Raw genomic sequence first — 22459 nt, 5'->3', positions numbered from 1 at the left:
CATAACAATAACAACAAGAACCAAGCATGGACCGGGGAAAATTTTAATTTACTGAAAGGTGGAATAAAGCTTGGGTGGTAAAAATGTTGCATGATAAGTTAAAGGGGTCGACAGTGTGAGGGAGTGAATTTAGAAGGGAGGAGAGGTGAAATAACAATGAGCGCTTGGTGAGAGATATTCTAGGAATAGGCAGATGGAGTAGGGAGTGGGTGCGGGTGGATCGGGTTGGTATCCTGAAGTTGAAGAAAGATAGCAGTTTAGGGCAATCAATAGCCGAGTTTAGGGTGTTGTAGAGGAGTTTTATATCAGCTTTAAGTCTGCAGCTTTGGGGACTAGAAATGGATAAGGAAGACAGAACAGCATTTGAGGACATATTGCGGTAAAGTGGGACTCGGTGTTTGACTATTTTGGCAAAGAAGTGAGAGATGCAATCGAGGGATTTAAGATTAGTTGGGGATGAGGTGGACCAAATGGGGGAGCAATATGATATGATAGAAGGACACTTATTGAGAAGTACAAATGGAGTGCAATTGAATCTTTAATTTCTGTGAAGCAGTAAAGAAGGCCTAGTAGGGACATTGCTTTATTTTTTAAAGTCTGTATGTGGTTGGAGTAATTTAGTTTCTGGTCAATTAAAATGCCAAGGTCTTTAATGGTAGTTACTCTATTTAAGGGAGTTGAATTAATTGAGTAGTTGAACATCATGGGGTTTTTTTTCAGAGCAAGAGTCATGATGTTGCATTTTCCAGGGTTTAAGTTAAGCCTCCAGGTATCACACCATAGGGAAATTTTATGTAAGGCAAGTTGAAGGTGAGTACAGTCAGAAATGTTATTAATTTGCTTGTAGATCTTGCAATCATCAGCGTAGAGAAGTGTATTGACCTGGGGGGAAAGGAGTCGGGAAGGAAGATCATTAACAAATAAATTGAAAAGATATGACCCAAGGATACTACCCTGGGGAACCAGAGATGTGACAGGAGACCAAGAGGAAGAAGCATCCGAGAGTATCACACGCTGGGTTCTGTGGGTGAGAAAGGTAGAGAGAAGGCTAAGGAACATACCATGAATACCGAACTCTTGGCTGAGTTTATGAAGGAGGAGTTGATGATGCAGGGCATCGAAAGCTTTGGAGAAGTCAAGGTAGATGGCATCAAGTTGACTTGATTTGTCTATTGCCATGACGGCGTAGTGCTGAAAGACAGCGAGATTCATCAGGCATGATCTGCCAGAGGAAACCATGCTGCTGAAAAGATAAAAAGGGAGAGGTGAAATAATAAATCCTGTTGAGAATAATGCATTCACAAATGGAAGACAGGATTGGAAGCAATGAGATAGGGCGATAGTTTGAAACATCATTCTTGGGACCTGTTTTATGTATCGGAATGATATTAGCGCATTTCCATTGAGGAGGGAAGGTTCCTAGGGAAAAACAGCGATTAAACAAGATGGCTAAAGGTTGTAAGAGGGATGAAGCGCAATTGCGAATAAATTTAGGGCTGAGAGCATCTGGGCCAGGTGTGCGGTGGGGGCGTATTTTGCATAGGTATTGAAAACTTCCCGGGAGTCTGTCTATAAGTGGGATTGGGAATGGTTTATTTTAGGAAGGAGGGAATGAGCAGAGGTAATACTGAGGTTAGAAGCAGGCTGCAGGCAATCGGAAAAAAAATTTAGAAAGAGGTTGGGTCTCTCTGATCCCGTGGCATTTTTGGTGCCATAGGAGAGTGCTTTGGGAATTTGAGGATGATTACGGCACTGATTGATGAAGGACCAGAATTTTCTGGGGCTGGAGGAAATATTGGAGGAGACAGTCTGCGCATAGTTTTCATAGTCACGGCGAATGAGGAATTTGGAATATCGGCGGAGATCAATGAATGATCGGCGCGTTTCCACATTAGGGACGGCCTTATGGAGATAGCAAGTGCGATTTTTGTTACCCAGGACATGTATGGTATCCTGTTTAAACCATGAGGGGAATTTTTTTGTCTTGGGCTTAACTCGAGGAACTAAGTCTTTTATGACGGCCTTGAGGACAGCGTGAAAGAAGTCCACTCCTTCTTCATGGGATAATGAGGAAAGGACGCTCCAGGGAATAAGGTTGAGGGAGCGGTTGATGTCCTCCCAGTGAACCTTTGACCAGGCAAGAAAGAGCTTAGATGGAGTGGGAGGAGCCCCGCGGGATTTTCAGGAGCCACGGAAGAAGAAATGGGCATCAATGGACTGGTGGTCTGAGTTGAAAATATTTCTGCCGGGGGTGATTGTCATGGGCACAGCGGTCAAGAGTAGGTAGTCCAGGGTTGCCGTATCACGGGTGCTCTTGAGACAGTGTTGTGGGAGTTGGAGCGCATTTACAAAGTGTTCTATAAAAAAATTGTCATTGGCATTGAGCGGGTGGCCGTTCGTGGGAGATTCCCAGCGAATAGATAAATTAAAATCACCCACAAGAATTACAGGTCCCAGATTTATGGCCCGAAACACTGAGTCGAGGCAACTTTCAAGTACACTCAAGTCACTTGCGGGAGGACGGTAAAAACAGCCTACAAATAGTTTGTTGGCCTTTCAGGCCTTTATATGGGGTAATGATAATTCGCTCCACGCAATTTCACAGTTGGTCTCTAGGTCTTTTCTTTGTTGTTTCATCTCCCTTAGTGCCCTTTCTATCTCATCGTCCAGTATGCCTGGACCTAAGCTATCTTTTTCTACGTCTTGTTCCTTTTCTATTGATAGAAATGAGCTCTTACTGGTTGGTAATATTGAATGAATGTAAAACTCCAATAGCCGTAAACAGTTTACCTTTCTAAACAAAGTACAAATGAAATTAGTTGGCTAACGCCACAAGTCAAGAAGGGGTAAAAGGTAAAAAGGAGGGTAAGAAAGATCTTTTTACCTTTTACCCCTTCTTGACTTGTGGTGTTAGCCAACTAATTTCATTTGTACTTTGTTTAGAAAGGTAAACTGTTTACGGCTATTGGAGTTTTACATTCATTCCTTTTCTATGTCTAACTTTTGGTCTAAGTTCTTTAATATACAGTTCTTCTATGTATTCCTTCCATCTCTCTTGGATCTTTGCTGTGTCTACTATTATCTTACCCACCTTATCTCTAACTATTAGCATAGATCTTCCTTTCTTACTTCCTGATAAAGATTTAACTTTGCTGTACAGCACACCAATTTCACCCTTCCTCTGCAAACTTCCCATATCCTCACACTGCGTCTTCCACCATGCTTCCCTTACCCTATTTGTTGCCCACCTCAATTTATTGTTTAACTCTTTGTACTTCATTTCGCCTATCTCTGTATTTACATTCTTCCATTTTCTCCTCTCAACCATCTTCGTAATCATCTCATCCCTTGATCCATGGTTTCCTAGTCCTTTTCACGTATACGGTTCCAATAATGTCTTTTGCGGCTTTAGACAACCCTTTCTTAATACTTTCCCATTTTTCTTCAATAGTACTTAGCTCTTTACCATCCTCCATGAATTCCTCTACCGCCTGTTGTTATTCCTTCCTTTTCAATCCATTTAATGGTTCTACATTCCATTTTCTAACTCGCCGCCCCTGCCATATCTTTTTGAAACGGACTCTACATTTCATAACAACTAAATTGTGGTCAGAGTCCGCATCCGCTCCCGGGAAGCTGTGCGAATTTATCACACTGTTCCTAAACGTGTGTCTAACCAGAATATAATCTAGCTGATACCTCTTTGAGTCAGCTGGCATTTTCCATGTATACCTGCGTCTTTTGTGGTGTCTAAACCAAGTGTTGGTGATGACTAACCCCTGTCTCCTGCAGAACTCAACTGCTTTCTCACTGTGGTCATTCCTCGTGCCTAAACCGTAGTCCCCCACCTCATCACCATTTCTTCCTTCACCTACCATCGAATTCCAATCCCCCATCACTATCAAATGTTTCCCTGCAGGAACACTCGCGATTTTGTCCTCTAATTGATCGTATATCCTATCGACCTCTTCCTCCGTATGGTCGCTCGGTGGCATGTATACCTGAATACTAACCAAGTTTCTCGGTTCTGCTTTTATCTCTACTTGTAATATTCTATCTGTTGCTTGTTCTATGTTGACTACGCTTCTTCCTTCCTCTTTATTTAACACTATGGCAACCCCTCGTTGGCTCTCGTCCCCGCCGCTGTATATTATTCTATAATTATCAATCCAGTAATCCCCGCTAACCTAGCATCTCACCTCGCATAGACCTAAAATATCTATATTTCCCCTTTCTATCTATCGCTTAACATTGAAGAATGAGTAAGATTACTAAATTTCAATACATTGAACCAACAAATTTAAACTTGAACTTCCTTTACAAGCCTGAAAGAAATAATTAAACTTTTTTTAATACACTGGATTTATGTTATCATGACCAAGGTTTCAACACTTATGTCATCTTCAGGAGAGGAGCACAAAAAATGTTTTCATTCTCCTCACCTGAAGATGAAAATAATTTTCAAAACCTAGGACATGAAAATAAAAATCCAGTGGAACTAACCAAAGCTTTAAATATTTTTTCCACAATGGATAGCTTCCACAGTATTAAACCTGAAACAGTTTCCTTTTTATGATTTCCAAAAATTTCATTTCATCTGCATTGATGCAGCAATAGGGCAAGAGAAAAGGAATCTGGTTAGCAAAGATTATTGATCCATTACTCCATGGCCTGGTTCGGACAAGCACACAATGACCACAGTTTTGTAGCTCAAATTAGAACAAAATTTATCATTCAATTCCTTATTTTGGAGAAATATTGCTTCAAAAGAATGACACCCTTCATTAAACATTTCTTTACTGTACTAAAAGAAATAGTATGTTCTCAATAGTAATGATACAACAAGGAATATTTGTATGGTTTTGCCGTCCTATACAGCAATCTATTTTGTCATAGTAATGTTAAATATATCTTATTTGATTTAATGCAGAATAAAAGGGGAATTAATTTTTTGGTATTATTAATTAACAATTTCATTTACACCATTTTTATCTTTGAATTAATTACCATAGAATATTGGTATCACAGCATTTTTTAAGCCCATTGATAGTATTTTCCTGCATTTTTTCATTCAACATTGTTAATACATTTCCCAAACAGTAAATAGACACGTACTCATGTACATATGTATTACTATTATCAGTAATATACTTGTGAAGGCAGGTTTTGAATGGACACAAGCTACCTAATGGTGCACTGACACTTCCCTTACGTTTCCCAGCAAAACACAAACTGACATCCAACACTACAACAAGCCCCTCTTCAATTCCTACATTTATTGCATCCAACATCTCTTTCCTATTTCTTCCCCTTCCTTGTGTACCCAATATTCTCCCCTCTATATTAGTCTCCAGCATCCCACTGCCAATCAATATTCTTTGCATTCATTTTTTCTGTCTCCTTAGGATATCTCCCCACCATTCCTAGTACTTCCTCATTTGTTTTCCTTTCTGCCTGAATCTAGTTCTCCATCCTTCTCCACACCCACATTCCAAAAGTCTCTACTTCACATCCATCATCCTGCTTCAATGGCCATGTTTCCACGCTGTACATAATATGCTCCATATCAAAGTCTGAACAAATCTTTCCTGAACATCCCTATACAACGTCCCATCAATTCCTGCCTTATGAAATCATCCTTGTCTAATGCATTTCTTCATCCTATTTCCCTACTACATTGACCATTTTGGTCCAAAACACTTCTAAGATATATAAATGTTCCTCCTACTCCCTGGGCATGAACTTCTCTCCTTGTTTCTTTCTTGAAAATTCCACTGCCTTGTTTAGTTTTGATTTATTCCCCATCCTGTTTATATCAGACAGACCATCATATACAGCCAGCAATGTTTGCAATCCCTCCACTGATTGGCAAACTACTGCTCAATTCTCTTAAAATCTGGCCTAATATCCTTTCCCACCATTCCCTTTGGTTTTCCAAAATATAACCTCCAAAATGATAATCCTTTGGTCATTGGAGGGCTGCAGTAAACAAATCTCAGGATTGATATACTAATAACACACACACACACACACACACTCACATGTGCACACACACACATACATTTTATATATATATATATATATATATATATATATATTTATTTATTTATATATAAATATATATATATATATTTATATTTATTTATTATATATATATATATATATATATATATATATATATATATATATATATATATATATATAATATACATAAAACAAAAGTAACTATAACTTCAATATTTTGGTGGTCCCAGCCACCTTCATCAGGGTATAAGGATTCAATGATAGGAAGAGACAAGGGAATATTTGGGAGAGGGCTAAACAGAGGGGCATACATAATCTGTAACTAGAGTGTTGAGAGGAAGTTGTCAGATTAAGGGAACAATTTAATTTGCGGATGGTAAGGTTTAATTGCCAGATGCCAGCTAATTCAAGGCTCCTTTGCATTGGTATGGCCTTTGGTGGGAGGGAGAAAATAATGGATATCAATTATTGAAACTTTTGTTGTAGGTAGCTGCATGTCTGGGAACTGGGAGGGAGGTAGATGGGGAGGATGGATTACTGGATCCTTGGCTGTTGTTGATTCTAATACTGAGCAGTGTGGTGCATAAGCCAATATAAAAAGCTAGGCAAAGAGTAAATTGTACGGGGTACATAATTTTTTAAAATATGTTGGAAGAAATAATGAGGGATGGGAGATATTTGAGCAAGTATAGTTGTGGAAGGGAATTTTTTGCAACGATGAAGCAAGTTTTGCATCTAGCATGATTCCATGGAGTCAGAGGGGTTTTGGGAATTGGGGTGGATTTAAAAAGGGGCCTGGTGGATTTTTGTATACTTAAAAGATTTGCTGTATGTGTGAATGTTACAGTGAGAATTTGGAAAGTAGGTTGGCAGTGTTTTTGTTGCTAGAGTGGATGGAATATATGTATAAATATATACATGAAAGGTGACTGGACCACCAAAAATTCTAAAACGTGTGAGTTTCTGTGGTTTCATTTTGGTTCGTTAGAGCTAACGTCATTACCGTTATTATTCACATACCTGAGACTTTCACATAAGTTCTATTTATATATATATACATATATATATATACATATATATATATATGTATGTATATATATATATATATATATATATATATATATATATATATATATATATATATATATATATATATATATTGTTAAGCTTTTTGACAGCATATTGTAATATTAGTTTAATATAACAATAGCATGATGAATGCAATTTCATAATTATACATCATCAAAAATTGATTGATTTACTTTGAACACTTTAAGGTTAATCAGTTTCTCAATTCAATATCACTTTAATCAAACTCCATTCTTGATGGGTTAGAAAGTGACAAATTACTGCATGATTACTCAAACTTTGGTTAAGATGCACTTCAAATTAATTCTCAACCATCTTTTACTTTAAATTTCCCCACCACAGCATGTGATCTCGTAGGCTTCCACATTGAAGACTACTGCTTGAACTTCATTGACTGCTGCTCCCGTCGTCTTGGCTGGCGTGTGGATCGTATTCGGCAGCTAATTGAAGTTGCAGGTCGCACCGTGCATGTGAAAGCACTCCCTATTGGCATACCATATGAACGGTTTGTACAACTTGCTGAAACCTCTCCTAAGGTGATAAAGGATGAAACAGAGAAAATCATCTTGGGTGTAGATCGATTGGATTATACTAAAGGATTAGTTCACCGTGTGAAAGCATTTGAAAAGCTACTCGAGAAACATCCTGAGTACATTGAGAAAGTGACTCTCTTGCAAATATCAGTTCCCTCACGAACTGATGTACGCGAGTACAAGCAGCTTAAGGAGGAAATGGACCAGTTGATTGGCCGTGTGAATGGCCGTTTCTCCAAACCTAATTGGTCACCCATTCGCTACATTTATGGCTGTGTCTCACAGGAGCAGTTGGCTGCATTCTACAGGGATTCAGCTGTTGCCCTGGTCACACCTTTACGTGACGGAATGAATCTTGTAGCCAAAGAATATGTTGCCTGTCAGATACGTGAACCAGGTGTCCTCATACTCTCTCCATTTGCTGGAGCTGGTGGTTCAATGCATGAAGCCCTTGTGGTCAATCCATATGAAATTGAGGAAGTGGCAGACACCATAGCGCGTGCACTTCAAATGCCTCTGGAGGAGAGGGAGGTGCGCATGACACAGCTCAGGAGAAGGGAACAGCAAACAGATGTGTCACACTGGATGTCATCATTCCTCAAGGCAGTGGGTGCATCAGCTGCTGAAGATCCAGAGCAGAGTGACTTCCTCTCTGCCCGCATGCATCCATTATCTCCTGATGATTTTGACCAGTACTTAGAGCATCATGTGGATGGTGTCTGCAAACTGTCTCTCATCTTGGATTATGATGGCACTCTTGCTCAGTTGGCAGCTCACCCTGATTTAGCCATTATGCCACTGGAAACAAAGAGGGTTTTAGAACGACTGACCAACATGTCAGATGTTAATATTGCCATTATATCCGGGCGAAGTCTTGAAAATGTGATCAAAATGGTGGGGCTTGAGGGAGTTACATATGCTGGCTCCCATGGCTTAGAAATCCTTCATCCTGACGGTACAAAATTTGTGCACCCAGTTCCCGTGGAATATGCTGAGAAGCTGCGCCAACTGCTTCGTGCTTTGCAGGATGAAGTGTGCCGTGATGGAGCGTGGGTAGAGAACAAGGGCGTTCTCTTGACATTCCATTACCGCGAGACTCCTCATGCTCTCAGGGAAGACATAGTGAAGCGAGCAGTGGCCATATTTAAAATGGCTGGGTTCGAGCCACACCAGGCCAAGCTTGCCATTGAAGCAAAGCCACCTGTGAAATGGGATCAAGGAAGGGCATCAATTCACATCCTAAGGACCACCTATGGAGTGGACTGGTCAGAGAGAGTCAGGATAGTTTATGCTGGGAATGAAGATGCCATGAGTACCCTCCAGGGAATTGCATGCACATTCCGAGTGGACTCCTCTCCTGCTGTGAGGTCTGCTGCCAATTTCCGCCTGGCTGGTCCTGATGCGGTCCTCACCATGCTGAAGTGGGTGGAGAAACAGATGAACCGAAGGGCAACCAGGGTGACACCAAGGGCATCCCCACGGCCTCCTCGTTCCCCAATTTCACAAAATCTGGAGAAGGGCTCCCCACCTCATCTCAACTGTATCCACTCACAAATGAGCTATGAGGAGGATGATGATGACACAGCCAGTAGTGAAGGTGGGGCAAGGCACACCTATGCCTTAGGTAAAAGCCCAAAGACAATTGTTAAGACTGTTCGACGTTCTAATGATGAAGTCCTGAAAAAAGCTGTATGAAACAAGGCACCTAATATTTCTCTGGTTCCCTGTATTTTCTCTCTCCCCTTGTGTGTTCAAGGTCCAGTCCAACTGCATAAATGGCCTTTTGAACAAAGTTCATTTTGAACTGTCACCTTCATGTGGAATCCATATTTTCCAGAAAATTGTGGTAATACTGGTATGCCCAATGCACATAATGAATGTCATGCAAGATCTAAGTTGAAACCACAGACTAATTGATTAATGGACAGAACATCAACTACTCTTATAATGAGTATGACAAAAATAAGATAATTTCATAAGAGTCTTGCTGTAACAACAGATTATTTTTGAATGAAGGTTAATGGATGTAGAAATATGGTGATGATAGGGAAATGGGGAATTTTAGTATAAATCCATCTCTAGTTCTGTTCTGCCAATAGGCCAATACAGGCAATATAAGAAGAAAAAAGTGAGAGCTGAATCCTTTCTTCACTCACTGAACTAAGTTAAATGATATTATAAAAATCATTTTATATTATTATTTCAATGGGCAGGCACCTTATTTTCCAATACTTTTAATATGATCTCAGATATCATAATTATTTTCTTTTAGAATCATTTATGTATATGACTCTGTACCTGGTCCAACTTTAAGAATAACTCCTAGATAATTTTTTAGCCTGTTATAATTGTGATAAAAATAATTTACAAACTTGTTGTAATAATATCACAAATAATTGTGAAAACTGTAATTACCCACTCATTCTTGTGATATTAAGTGGCACTTCCAATGGGTACTTCAAATACATTTATAATTGCTGATGCAATTCATGACTGTTCATTTCCACTTGTACATTTTTCATTGAAATAAAGATTTAAAATTAATACTTTTATTATAGAGTATGTAACTGATAAACAATTTTAATTTATATAAAAATAGAGACTTTAACAGTTAAATGCAAATTAAATAGTTCAAGCCATATTTTTCTTCACTATGAGCGGCATGTAAACCTTTTACAACTTTAATCCTTCGTTTTAGTCATCATTAAGTTTCAGTCATTCAAACTGTGCATAGCATTCATATTTCAAAAAGATTAACATTAATAAAATGAATGACCTCGGAAACAAATCCGTCAAGAGGAATAAAACTAATGATAGAAAAGGATAGCATGTTGAAGCTCCTATGGTATAAAATCCAAGCATATCTGCTTTAAATATTCAATGCTGCAATATATTATGAGACAATTATTGATGTGAATAGGAAATTTTAACATTACATTTGCAATGCCAATGAATGCATATACAGTCATTCACCCAAAAGGCATACAGCATGAAGACTTAAATAAATTGTATAAACTTATTATGTTTATGAAGAATACCATTTTCCAATAGAGGTTAAACATTTGAATTCAGTCAGTGAAATTCAGCTTGTCAGTAATGTTTCATAAAAAATTAAATATTTGCTTTCACTCAAAGAAAAATTTATATCAGTGAATGTCTCCTTGACAGCCATGATGACTAATGACATTCTAAACTCCAACAACAAACCCAAACAATATACCTTCTATCCATTTCAAAACCTATCCATTTTACCTATCACAAATCACCCGACTACATGGGACACAATATGAAGCAAACCACCATCTCAGAATCCTCTACTCTTCAGCATCAACACATTACTAAAACATTGACTAATATCCACTATTCTTGGTGATCCTGAAAAATATTTCATTGGAAACAACAGCTGTCACTTCAGCTCCACAATCGGCACTTGTGGCTTGGATTCATTGGACTCTCTAAAGGGCAGTTAAAAACTTCTGCAAAATCATAACTATTCTGCAAAACTCCTAGAGTTCGGTATCGTCCAGGGCTGTGCATATCACGGGTGTATTGTTCATAGCCTTCTTTGTTAAGTACTTCACACCATATCTGAAAAGTGATGAAACAATGATCATCAATAGGCATAAACATATGTGCATTCATAACTCATGATAAAAGTCCTGTATTACTTTCACATATTTATTTTTAGTGAATTTACGTTATTTATTTAAAAAAATCAACATACCATCTCCTTCATTGTAAGCAGCAAGTGTGTTTGAAAGAGTGTAGCACTTTTTCCATGATTTATATTATTATTATTATTGTCAGCAATCTACTGGTTAGTAACCTAACCTAAGTTAGGTAACCTAACCTAACTGGTAGATTACTTTCCAAAGGTAGCTACCAAATAGTACAGTGACAATTCCCTTTTCTCTCCTAACAAACACATCCTAAATTTTTATTCTACAATAAGCCCCTCTTCAAATTCATACACTTTCTTCCTACCCTCATCCATCCAACATTACTATCCTATTCTTGCACCTTCCTCACTTACCATCCCCTATTCATCCACCCACATCCAGTATCCAGCTGCCAATTCAAATGCTCTGCATCCATCTTCCTCGTCTCCCTTAGATTTCTCCCAACAATTCCCTCTCCTCCCCAAACATGTCTAGCACTTCCAAATTTGTATTTCTTTCAGTTCACTTCACCTTTTCCGCCCTTCTCCAAACTCCAATTTCAAAATCCTCTAATATATACCTATTATCCTACTTCAATGACCATGTTTCCGCACCATACATGACTACTCCCCATATCAAAGTTTTAACGAGCTTTTTCTTAATATCTTTATTGAACATCTCTGTCACCAATTGCCTTCTCCTTGTGAAAGCTTCTTTGCCTAATGCAATTCTTCTCCTTTTGACCCTACTACTTTGACCATTTTGGTCCAAAACACTTCTGAGACGTCTTCTACATTAATTTTCCACTGGTTCTACTTTTGTCCTCTTATTTTAATGCTTAACTTAACCTTTCTCTTTTTGGAAAACTGCATTAACTTTGTTTTATTTATATTTATTCTATCGCATATCTATCACTCTGACTTTCCAATGTACTCAGCAGTGCTTGCAACCCCTTGTCTGATTGGCAAACTAAAGCTTGATCATCAGCAAGCCTTACTTTTTGACTACCCCACTGCCTTTAATTCCTATCTCCAGTTCTTCCCATGCCTCTTAAACCTTTTTCTCAACATGCTGGAATAGCACAAGTGATAATGGACAACTTTGTCTTACTCCTCTTCCTTATGCTGCTCCATCCCCACTCAAAACTGAGCAGTCTGAGATATGTACACGCTGCACATTAGCTTACAACTTTGGCTGTTATTTGGTACCATCACATGAAGCAATTAATTTAAAATTTGCATCACATATGAATGAACATATGACAAGAGAGTTCAATGATTTATCTTTTCTAATTAAACAATAAGTTGAGTAGCATGCTTGTGAACTGGTATTCTGTTAAAATTGCTTTAAAAATTGTGTTTAGTTCAATCAATAAAATAAAAAATTATATCCATTAAATCACAACCAATTATGGTATACATGAATGGATATCTCTATATTTTTCATGTTTTAATAATGAATGGCTTAAGATATTAGATACATACCAAATGTTCCCAATTATTATAAATATTTAGCCTTTAAAGTTATTTGATTGGTGATTTATTTGACAACTCACCTGGCCATATGTGATGAAAAATAATTCATCTACTGTGTAGGGGAGGCCAGGGAGAGGTGGCTCTGGGCCATGATCCTGGACCCAATCTTTGTAGGCAAGCCAACTATGACGAAGGCCTGCATTGTCGCATATGTTGTCTCCCAATGTTTCATTACCATCCACATTCTTGCCTACCATCTCAAGAGGAAACTCAGAGTATTGCTCAGCAAAGCATGTGGCTTTCTCTCGAAAACGTGCTGTCATCTCTTCAGACCACCAATTTGTCATGTTACCACTCTTATCATACCTTCGCCCTGAGTATATATAAACATTAGAGCAGAAAAATTCAAAATATATATGCACTACAATCAAAGGTAAAGAATCTGTTTTGATAAGAGTGCATTCATTTCCAATCAATTTTTGAGGACAGCAACTGGTATATGATTACATGTGTCATTTTTCAAATAATGCCCATAATGACCCAAGAGATAGATGAAACGGAAGAAGGATATTTATATTCATAAAATGCTCATGAAAAAAATCCATGAATTTAGAATGACTCTCCAATTTCTAAAATAGCTGTACTTTTTGATGATAGATTGATTAAGGAAAATTTTACCCTTACCATGATTGTCAAATCCATGAGTTATTTCATGTCCTATGACTATTCCAATGTTAGCAAAGTTTAGATACCTGAAGTGAAACAAAAGGAGAAGGATTATCAAGACAAAAATATGCAAGCACCCTCAAAAAATGTTTATATAACTTCCAAACTCACATTGGATAATCAGGGTTAAACATTGGGTGACGAAGAATTCCAAGAGGAAAAACTGGAAAGAAATTGAATTTAATGAAGTGACTGATGAAAAAGACATTCCGACTTATTGCTCCCATAGAGTGAGTCAAAAAAAATACTTACTAATTTCATTCATTGTTGGGTTATGAAATGCATTTACAACAAGGGGCTGAATTAGCCATTCCCTGAAAAGAAATAATTTTTTCCTAGAATGGTGTGATTATTTTCAACTTTGTTTCACCTATATTTTTTAAGAAGAATAGAAATAAATAACCATAAAACTAATATAATGTAATAATTATTCAAATTCTCATCAAAGTGATCCTATCAAATTATTTCAATCAATTTGTTTACTTGGCCTTGTCCACGGGTCGAGTAAGCTTCCTAAGTTCTTTCCACACCTCATGCTTCTTCAGTGTAAGCATGTTTTGGAGGAAGTTCCCATCCATTATCAATAGCTGAAAAAAATTGAGCAGTGAAGAAGGGTATACAATGATTAAAATAATGGAATTTGAAGGTAAGAAATAGATGTACCTCATCATATTCTGCTGCAAGAGCTTCAGGATCCTCAATGTACTTTGGGTAGCCAATTTTGTTTCCCATGGAATCTAACTACAAGAAAGTAGGAGGAAAGCAACATAAGTGAAATGGTGCTAATATAATAGAGCGTACGAGCATTATCCTTTCGGCGAACTTTTTCGTAAAGCGAAACACTCGTTTAGGGAAACAGCTTTTTGTATATAAATTAATGTAAAATACGATGCGTTCCATACCGAAAAAAATAAATTGTGTATAAGGTTTATCCAAATTAATTTATGTATACGTTGTTTATGATCGTGGATCACGTTCACCTTTTTCTCAATCGCGGAATGAAGCAACAGGGAATACGAACTCGAATTTTAAAATAAAAAGGAATCGAAATTAATTGTTAATTACTTGTGATACGCACCCAATTCCTTTTTATTAGAAATTTGTCTAGAGAAATTTATTCTCGTCGACGCTCCAAAATTTGGTAAAAATGTGACTGAGAGTTATCGTTAAATATAAATATATGGTGTGCATCGCCACTGCCTTATTAGGGCGAAGCCTCTTAGGCATGGTACGATTTAAAATTTTCCCATGACCTCTGCCTCTCATTTAGCCTGCTTTGGACGTAACTTCTTTGGCTTCTCATTTTGGACGTAACACTTCTTGAAGGCTTGAGGAGTTTCTGAATGCTTTAAAAGCAGGGGCTTGATTTTCAAATCGCCGCTCGCTTTTGTACAAAATAGCAGCGTGAGACTAAAAACGTTACTTAAAACAACAGTATGGAAAATTCCTTGTCAGAAAAATTTCATATATGTATAGTTATGGGTGAAATTCACATTCTTTTTTAGCAATAATGCTTAAAGCAGAGGAAAGCCAGGTTTTTGGTTTGATGGCTAAATTAATTTACATAGTGACAGGTTCACTGCAAGATGTAACTTATATTTTGTAAGTTATGTATTATATAGAACTTGTCTCCTCTAATTGTTTCTAAGGCCTATATGGTATACATATAATCACATGATGAACCTATCAAGATGTAAAAAAACATCTTTGTTAATTTTTATCAGCCAAGATTTGACTAAATTAATGGCATTACCGAGCAAATGAATTAAGAAAATATTTCCCATTGACCATTTCTTCTACTTTGTAGCCACCAGCAACTTATGTACTATTTCGATTCTGAGTATTACAAATATCTCTGCAAAGACCCCAGTTATGAAAGATGATGGAACGCTGAAGTTTTAGAGATACGACTCAATGATTATAAGTTAATATACCTTTAGGAATACAGATAATTAGAACTCTATGGGAAGAGTTAATCCATGATAATTGATCGAGGAAAAGATGGAAGGGGATGAATTTAATCCAGTTTCAGCTAATTGAACAAACTAATAGAGGGAGGAATTTTTGTTACAGAAAGTTGGCCTCTTAGTTTTCAAAGATTGAACGGGTTAAATATAGATTTATTGCTTAATATATTACATACTCTGTATTTTGAAGTTATTTGAAATATTGATAGAATTTTTATGGCTTTGGATTTGGCTTTGGGTTAAATATAGATGTATTGCTTAATATATTACATACTCTGTATTTTGAAGTTATTTGAAATATTGATAGAATTTTTATGGCTTTGGATTTGGCCCACCTCATGCACATAAAAGACCAAAAAGAAAATGACTTCCCGGCCACAGATCTCTGTGGTAGATTGTGGGATTAGGTGTAGACGGTGGTGAATTGAATACGTATGGATTCATTAACTCAATACATAATTATATTTCCCCTCCCCGGACTACAACCTTTACGTGGTGGAAGGGCTTATGCGTTCCGATTACCCTTAGAGCTGTGCTGGCGGGAGTAATAATAATTGCTCCTGGTAGGGTCACCCATGCCAGATAGGTCGAAGGTTAGGAGCCAGACGAAAGGTAGTCCACGCAGCGTCTGTTCCTCAGTGAGGCGGCTGCAATGGCGTCTGACCACAGTGGGGCGGCCAGTAAGTGATGGTGTCACGTTAAAAACACTATTGAGGAAGGCAACGGGAAACCACCTCAATTTTCATTACCAAGATTTAATGATGGACAATAAAGAGATTTTGAGTCCTGGCAACTACGGGGATTGGCCCAATCGGCCGTGGGTCGTGCCCGGCAGCGGGGGAGTCAAGGCTTCCGCGGTCGTCATCCCACAAAACCCTTGCAAGGGAAAACCGGCAGCCGCAGGACAAAAGAAGAAGGAGAAGAAGACCAAGTTAGTCAAAATAGGAACGTGGAATGTTAGGACGATGATGAGGACAAGGAAACGGGAGAATATTAAGCGAGAGATGGAAAGGTGAAGTATAGATATTTTAGGTCCATGCGAGGTGAGATGGAAGGATAGCGGGGATTACTGAGGTGATAATTATAGAATAACATACAGCGGCCGGGACGAGAGCCAATGAGGGGTAGCCATAGTATTAAATGAAGAGGTAGGAAGAAACGTAGTTAATACAGAACAGGTAACGGATGGAATATTACTAGTAGAGCTAAAAGCAAAACCGACGAACTTGGTTATTATCCAGGTATACATGCCACCGAGCAACCACATGGAAGAAGAGGTCGATAGGATGTACGATCAGTTAGAGGACATAATCGCGCGTGTTCCCGCAAGAAAACATTTGATATTGATGGGGTATTGGAATGCGACGGTAGGTGAAGGAAGAAATGGTTATTAGGTGGGGGACTAAGGTTTAGGCACGAGGAATGACCGCGGAGGGAAAGCAGTTGAGTTCTGCAGGAGACAGGGGTTAGTCATCACCAACACTTGGTTTAGACACCACAAAAGACGCAGGTATACATGGAAAATGCCAGGTGACTCAGGAAGATATCAGCTAGATTATATCCTGGTTAGACACAGGTTTAGGGACAGTGTGATAAATTCGCACAGCTTCCTGGGAGCGGATGCGGACTCTGACCACAATTTAGTTGTTATGAAATGTAGTTTCCGTTTCAAAAAGATAAGGCGGGGGTGGCGGGTTAGAAAATGGAACGTAGAAGCATTAAATGGATTGAAAAGGAAGGAATACCAACAGGTGGTAGAGGAAATCATGGAGGATGGCAAAGAGCTAAGTACTATTGAAGAAAAATGGGAAAGTATTAAGAAAGGGTTGTCTAAAGCCGCAAAAGACATTATTGGAACCGTTAACGTGAAAAGGACTAGGAAACCATAGATCACGGATGAGATGATTACAAAGATGGATGAGAGAGGAAAATGGAAGAATGTAAACACAGAGTTAGGCAGATAGAAGTATAAAAAATTAAAAGAGAAATTGAGGCGGGAAACAAAAAAAGGAAAATAACCATGGGGAAAAGCGCCAGGATATGGAAAGTTTGCAGAGGAATGGTGAAATTCGTGCGCTGTACAGCAAAGTTAAATCTTTATCGCGAAGTAAGAAGGGAAGATCTATGCTAACAGTTAGAGATAAGGCGGGTAAGATAATAGTAGACACAGGAAAGATCCAAGAGAGGTGGAAGGAATATATAGAAGAACTGTAAAGTAAAGAACTTAGACGAACAAAGTTAGATATAGAAAAGGAATATGACGTAGAGGAAGATAGCGTAGGTCCAGGCATACTCGACGATGAGATAGAAAGAGCACTAAAGGAGATGAAATTAAATAAGGCCGTGGGGGTCGATAATATTCCTGCGGAACTACTGAAATGTTTAAGAAAATGTTGGAGGAAGAGGCCACATGGGTTGATTCGTAGTATCTATGAGGAAGGATTCTCGCCGGAAGACTTTGTTACATCAGTGTTATTTCCTATTTCGAAAAAGGTAAAGGCTACATCATGTGAGGACTACAGGACAATAATTTTGATATCCCACGCAGCTAAAGTTGTTCTAAGGATCATAAACAAAAGGATAGAGAGTAGGGCAAATGATTACTTAGGGGATGACCAGTTTGGGTTTAGGAAAGGGAGAGTTACGCGTGATGCAATTGCAGTAATGAGATTATTAATCGAGAGGAATATAGAATACAACCAGGACATATTTGCATATGTTTCGTAGGTTTCGAAAAAGCGCTAGATAGAGTGAATTGGGAAAAACTAATGAGTTTTCTGCAGAAAATATGAATAGATTGGAGGGAAAGGAGGCTGATCTGCAACCTGTACATGTCTCAGACTGCTCAGGTGCGAGTGGGGAACGGGGAGTCCGGATGGGCAGTGTTAGGAAGAGTTGTAGGCAGGGTTGCCGTTTATCACCGTTGCTGTTCAACCCGTAAGTAGAGGAAATGATTAGGGAGGCATGGGAAGAGCTGGATGTAGGAATTAAACAAGGGCGGGGAATTCGTAAAATCAGTTAGGTTCGCTGATGACCAAGCTTTAGCTTGTCAGTCAGCCAAGGGGTTGGTGGCAAACATTGCTGAGTGAATTGGAAATTCAGTGCGACAGGTATGGGATGAGAATCAATATTCATAATACCAAAGTTATACGATTTACTAGAAAAAAATGCCAAGCTAAACATTAAAATAGGAGGGCAAAAACTAGAGCAGGTAGAACAGTTTACATATCTCGGAAGTGTTTTGGACCAACACGGTCAAAATAGTAGGGACGTAAGGAGTAGAATTCCGCTAGGCAAAGAGGCTTTCACAAGGAAGAGGGAGTTGATAAGAGGGACGTTGGGTAGGGATGTTAAGAAAAGACTCGTAAAAACTTTAATATGAAGCGTAACTATGTACGGCACGGAATCGTGGCCATTGAAGCAGAAGGATGGACGTAGACTGGAGGCTTTTGAAATGTGGGTTTAGAGAAGAATGGAGAAGGTGAAATGGACCAAGAAGAAAACAAATGAGGAAGTACTTGGTATGGTGGGCGAAGAGAGGGGTTTGTTGGGAGAACTCCTTTGGAGGCAGGAAAAGTGGTATTGAGGGGGTATTGACACCCTTCAACCACTTTTACAGCAGTGGGATGTTGAAGACTGTAAGGGAGGGGAGAATGTTAGGCAAACGAGGAAAGGAAGAGCAGGATAGGGATGTTGGACGGGATGAAGGGAGGAAAAAAGTACTTGGAGATGAAGAGGCACCTGATGTAGATTAGGATACTGGATTTTGTGTTTTGTTAGGAGCCACAAAATATTTATTTAGTAGCTGTGAAGTATTAGTAGTAGGGATGGACTGGAAACGATGAAGGGTGGAGAGAAACCCGGCGTCGGCATGAACTTGCTCTTTGGGAGAGGCGCCAAGGGGTCCGCAGCGAAACGTCCCATCCGACGGACGGCGTATTGTCTCAAAATTCCCCCCACAAAGGACCTCGAGTAGGGATCGAGATACCACTGAAAAATATTCAACACCGCCGGGATTAAACCCGGGCTCTGTGTGGGAAGCCAGTACGATAGCCACCGTACCATCTCGGCCCCGCCGACGAACCGAGCGGATTAATTTCATTTACTCGGAATTTTTTAAATTTCGTTTCACCGAACGATGAACTCATCAATAAAGTGTTCCCGAACACCATTGATAACCACAAAAATCGCAAATGGTTGAGTGAGCGAGCAATTTCGGCGGCTAAGAACAAAGATTTGGATGACGTAAACTTCGTAATTCAGCATCAAATCGTTGGTACTCGGTATTCATTCAAATCTAATGACAGAGTAACAAACGTAGACGAAGTAACCAATTATCCATCGGAATTTTTAAACTTCTTGAATGTGCCTGGCTTACCACCGAACAATTCACAGCTGAAGGTTGGCTCGGTGGTCATGATGCTTCGAAACCTAAACCAACCATAACTATGAAAGCGTTCGGTGATTAAAAAAACATACGATCAATGTGATTCACGCGACTATTCTCAAAGGAAAATTAAAAGATGATGAAGTTCTCATTCCGAGGATTCCCATGATCCAACCGATTAGCCTTTGAGTTTAAACGAATTCAATTTCCTATTCGTAGTAGTAGTAGTATTTAGGGGAGGCGACCGACAGCTGAGGTCATTTGCGCCATTAGAAATGGACAGGAAAGGATGAAGGGTGGAGAGATACCCGGCGTCGGCATTAGCCTACTCTTTACGAAAGGCGCCAAGGGGTCCGCAGCTTAACGACCAATCCGACGGACGGCGTACTCACTCAGTGTGCCCTCCACAAAACACCTCAAGTAGGGATCGAGATACCTCTGAAAAATGTTCAACACCGCCGGAATTTGAACCCGCGCCCTCTGGGTGGGAAGCCAGTACGATAGCAGCTTCCTATTGGTGTTGCATTCGTGATGACGATTAACAAATCACAAGGCCTCTCGTTCAGTGTTTGTGGTCTGAATCTAGAAAACCCATGTTTTTCTCATGGCCAATGATATGTGACATGGTCACGTGTTGGTAAACCATCCGCTTTATTTGTTCTTGCGCCTTATAACAAAAAAATTATGTATATCAGATGGCATTGATTTAATATAGAAAATGTCTTTCTGACAAGCCATTTTAATACTTATTTTTGTTATTTTATCGTATTTTTTTCCTTATTTATATTTATGTAATTGTATATATATATGTATATGTAATATATGTATATGTAATATATATGTATATGTAATTATATATATATATATATACAAATACAAACCATAAACACAGTAATCAACCCGAAGGTCGGTTTGATAGGTGATGGTAGAGATCACCCAGTACTAAGCCCGATGGCTTCTGAAATTCACACATCAGGGTAGGGGGGCCAGTTCCATTCCCTGTGCCGGTTTTGGGTTATGGTTTCCCAGGAAGACCTGGTACCCCAAAAATCACATAGCTTGGGTGGAGCTGCAGGTGCCCAGAATGCCTTGCCCGGGAATCGAACCCGGGCCCCTCTGGTCAGAAGTCCAACGCTCTACCACCTGGACCACCGCGACCCATATATATATATGTTTGTGTGTGTGTGTGTGTTTGTGTGTGTGTGTGTATGTATATATAAATATATGTAATTATATATATTCAATGGGCACAAACAACCAAATAATTGTCTACCCTTTCCTAACAAGACAAAACCCAACATCCTTTACATAACACGCATCTCTTTATCTCCGTATACTTCCTTCCTCCCTTCATTCCGTCCAATATGCCTATCCTATTTCTGCGCCTTATCTATTAAGTCTTCAACATCCCACTGCCAATCAATATGCTTTGCTTTGAATTTTGTCTCCTTGAGATTTCTCCCAGCAATCGCCTCTCCTCCCCCGCCATACCTAGCACCTACTTATTTGTTTTCCTTTCTGTCCACTTCACCTTCACCATCCCTCTCCACACTCACATTCTAAAAGCCTCCAACCTAGCCTTACATCCTGCTTCAATAACCATTTTTCTGCACCGAGCATAACTATGCTCCATATCAAAGTCTTAACGAGCCTTCACAGCCCTAATCAACGACCGTGTCACCAATTCTCTCCTTCTTATATAAACTTCTTTGTCTAACGCATTTATTCTCTGTATATACCATCTACAATGACCATCCGAATCCAACTACAATGACGCTTCTTCCTACCTCTTCATTTAATACTATGGCAACCCCTCGTTGGCTCTCGTCCCCGCCGCTGTATATTATTCTATAATTATCACTCCAGTAATCCCCGCTATCCTTCCATCTCACCTCGCATAGACCTAAAATATCTGTATTTCCCCTTTCAATCTCTCGCTTAATATTCTCCAATTTCCCTGTCCTCATCATTGTCTTAACATTCCACGTCCCTATTCTAACTATTTTGGTCTTCTTCTCCAGCTTCTTCTGTCCTGCTGCTGCCGGTTTTCCCTTACATACATATATATATATATATATATATATATATATATATATATATATATATATATATATATATATATATATATATATATATATATAATTGTCATTATTTGGTAATCTACTGGTTAAGGTAGGTTTTTGGATGGACACAGCTACTAACTTAATATTTTGTGACTCCTAACAAAACACATAATCCATCATCCTATTCTATATCAGGTCCCTCTTCAGCTCTGAGTACTTTCTTCCTCCCTTCATCCCGTCAAACATCCTAATCCTGTTCCTTCCCTTTCCTCTTTTGCCCAACATTCTCCCCTCTATCACAGTATTCAACATCCCACTGCCGGTCAACACCCCCTTCATCCACTTTTCCTGCCTCCATAGGATTGCTCCCAACAAACCCCTCTCTTCGCCCACCATACCAAGAACTTCCTCATTTGTTTTCTTCTCTGTCCATTTCACCTTCTCCATTCTCCTCCAAACCCACATTTCAAAAGCCTCCAGTCTACGTCTATCCTCCTGCTTCAATGATATATATATATATTTATGTATGTATGTAC

General features: G+C 39.0%; 2 protein-coding genes across 2 annotated transcripts in view; one reads left to right on the top strand and one right to left on the bottom strand.

Annotated features, from left to right (window-relative positions):
* Positions 1-10170, top strand: part of LOC139691237 (uncharacterized) — a 52636-nt gene extending 42466 nt beyond the window's left edge. The window contains exon 6 of the mRNA XM_071588981.1: positions 7456-10170. Within this exon, the coding sequence (XP_071445082.1) occupies positions 7456-9341 (1886 nt within the window). The 3' untranslated portion in view covers positions 9342-10170. The remainder of the gene's footprint in view (positions 1-7455) is intronic.
* Positions 10171-10269: 99 nt separating this feature from the next.
* LOC139691243 (neprilysin-1-like) overlaps positions 10270-22459 on the bottom strand; it is a gene marked incomplete at its 5' end in the record, with an annotated part of 132659 nt that continues 120469 nt past the window's right edge. The window contains 7 exons of the mRNA XM_071588988.1: positions 10270-11234; positions 12861-13153; positions 13465-13532; positions 13618-13669; positions 13759-13820; positions 13990-14093; positions 14170-14247. Coding sequence (XP_071445089.1) covers positions 11058-11234; positions 12861-13153; positions 13465-13532; positions 13618-13669; positions 13759-13820; positions 13990-14093; positions 14170-14247 — 834 coding nt within the window. The remainder of the gene's footprint in view (positions 11235-12860; positions 13154-13464; positions 13533-13617; positions 13670-13758; positions 13821-13989; positions 14094-14169; positions 14248-22459) is intronic.

The sequence above is a fragment of the Hetaerina americana genome, unplaced genomic scaffold, assembly GCF_022747635.1.
Source record: "Hetaerina americana unplaced genomic scaffold, ioHetAmer1.1.p SCAF_31, whole genome shotgun sequence".
Classification (NCBI taxonomy): domain Eukaryota; kingdom Metazoa; phylum Arthropoda; class Insecta; order Odonata; family Calopterygidae; genus Hetaerina; species Hetaerina americana.
The sequence above is the reverse complement of the archived record's forward strand: the minus strand, read 5'-3'. Positions and strand labels throughout refer to the sequence as shown.